The sequence below is a fragment of the Rhinopithecus bieti genome, unplaced genomic scaffold (assembly GCF_001698545.2).
Source record: "Rhinopithecus bieti isolate Rb0 unplaced genomic scaffold, ASM169854v2 repeat_6452, whole genome shotgun sequence".
Classification (NCBI taxonomy): Eukaryota; Metazoa; Chordata; class Mammalia; order Primates; family Cercopithecidae; genus Rhinopithecus; species Rhinopithecus bieti.
This window is the reverse complement of record NW_016832721.1, coordinates 1-705: the sequence shown is the minus strand read 5'-3', so window position 1 is coordinate 705 and position 705 is coordinate 1. Positions and strand designations below refer to the sequence as shown.

Sequence of the window (705 nt, the reverse complement as noted above, 5' to 3'; positions counted from 1 at the left end):
AGAGGACCAAGGCTGCTTCTTCCTGCAGAAGGGCACTTTCAGACACAGCTCAGTCACCCAAGGAGCAAAGGTGCCCAGGAAGGGCGATAGGGGTTGCCACTGACCTTACATAGGCAGACTGGTCCGAGAAGGTGCTGCACAAGGGGTTCCCTTCTAGCCATAGCTCTTCGAGCTTCAGCCCTTTCACCTTGCCCAACTCCCACGCCGACTCCAGCTAAGAAAGATGGGGAGGAAACTGGAGAAGGAGGGCCAGGGAAAGAGAGACACCTGGGACCATGGGTCCCGAATTCCCCCAGCCCTCATAGTCACCCACAGATACCTCTGCCTGCCTGTTGCCATTATCCTGATGTGTACTGCCATCCACCCTCCATCCAAAGTTGATCTGGCTCCCCCTTCTCACCTTATTTTTGGAGAGGTTCAGGGTCTTGACTTTGGGAGCCTTCTCTATAATGTCAGACAGGCCATCCAGCTGGTACAGTTTGTTGTTGCACAAGTTCAAAGACAATAGCTTTGGGTCAAGAAGAGTTAGAGTGGGGGCTACTATCTTGGGCCTTGGAGACAAATCTGCCCTCCACCCTATCTATTCCACCCCTCTAACTAAATACCAGCACTGGGCCTAAGGCTTCACCTCAGGGAAATTTCTTTCAATGATCTTCAGGGTGGCAGCCATGCAGTTTCTTCGATTCAGGATTATATCAATGTCAC

The 705-nt window shown here is 51.9% G+C and overlaps 1 protein-coding gene across 1 annotated transcript; it reads right to left on the bottom strand.

Annotated features, from left to right (window-relative positions):
• Nucleotides 1-49: 49 nt before the first annotated feature.
• On the bottom strand, nt 50-700 carry LOC108524588 (nuclear RNA export factor 5-like; the record flags this gene model as incomplete). Its single annotated transcript, XM_017865680.1, has 3 exons — nt 50-214; nt 401-508; nt 629-700. Coding segments are annotated over 3 exons (345 nt in total), but the record flags the coding sequence as incomplete, so codon positions are not given.
• Nucleotides 701-705: the final 5 nt, after the last annotated feature.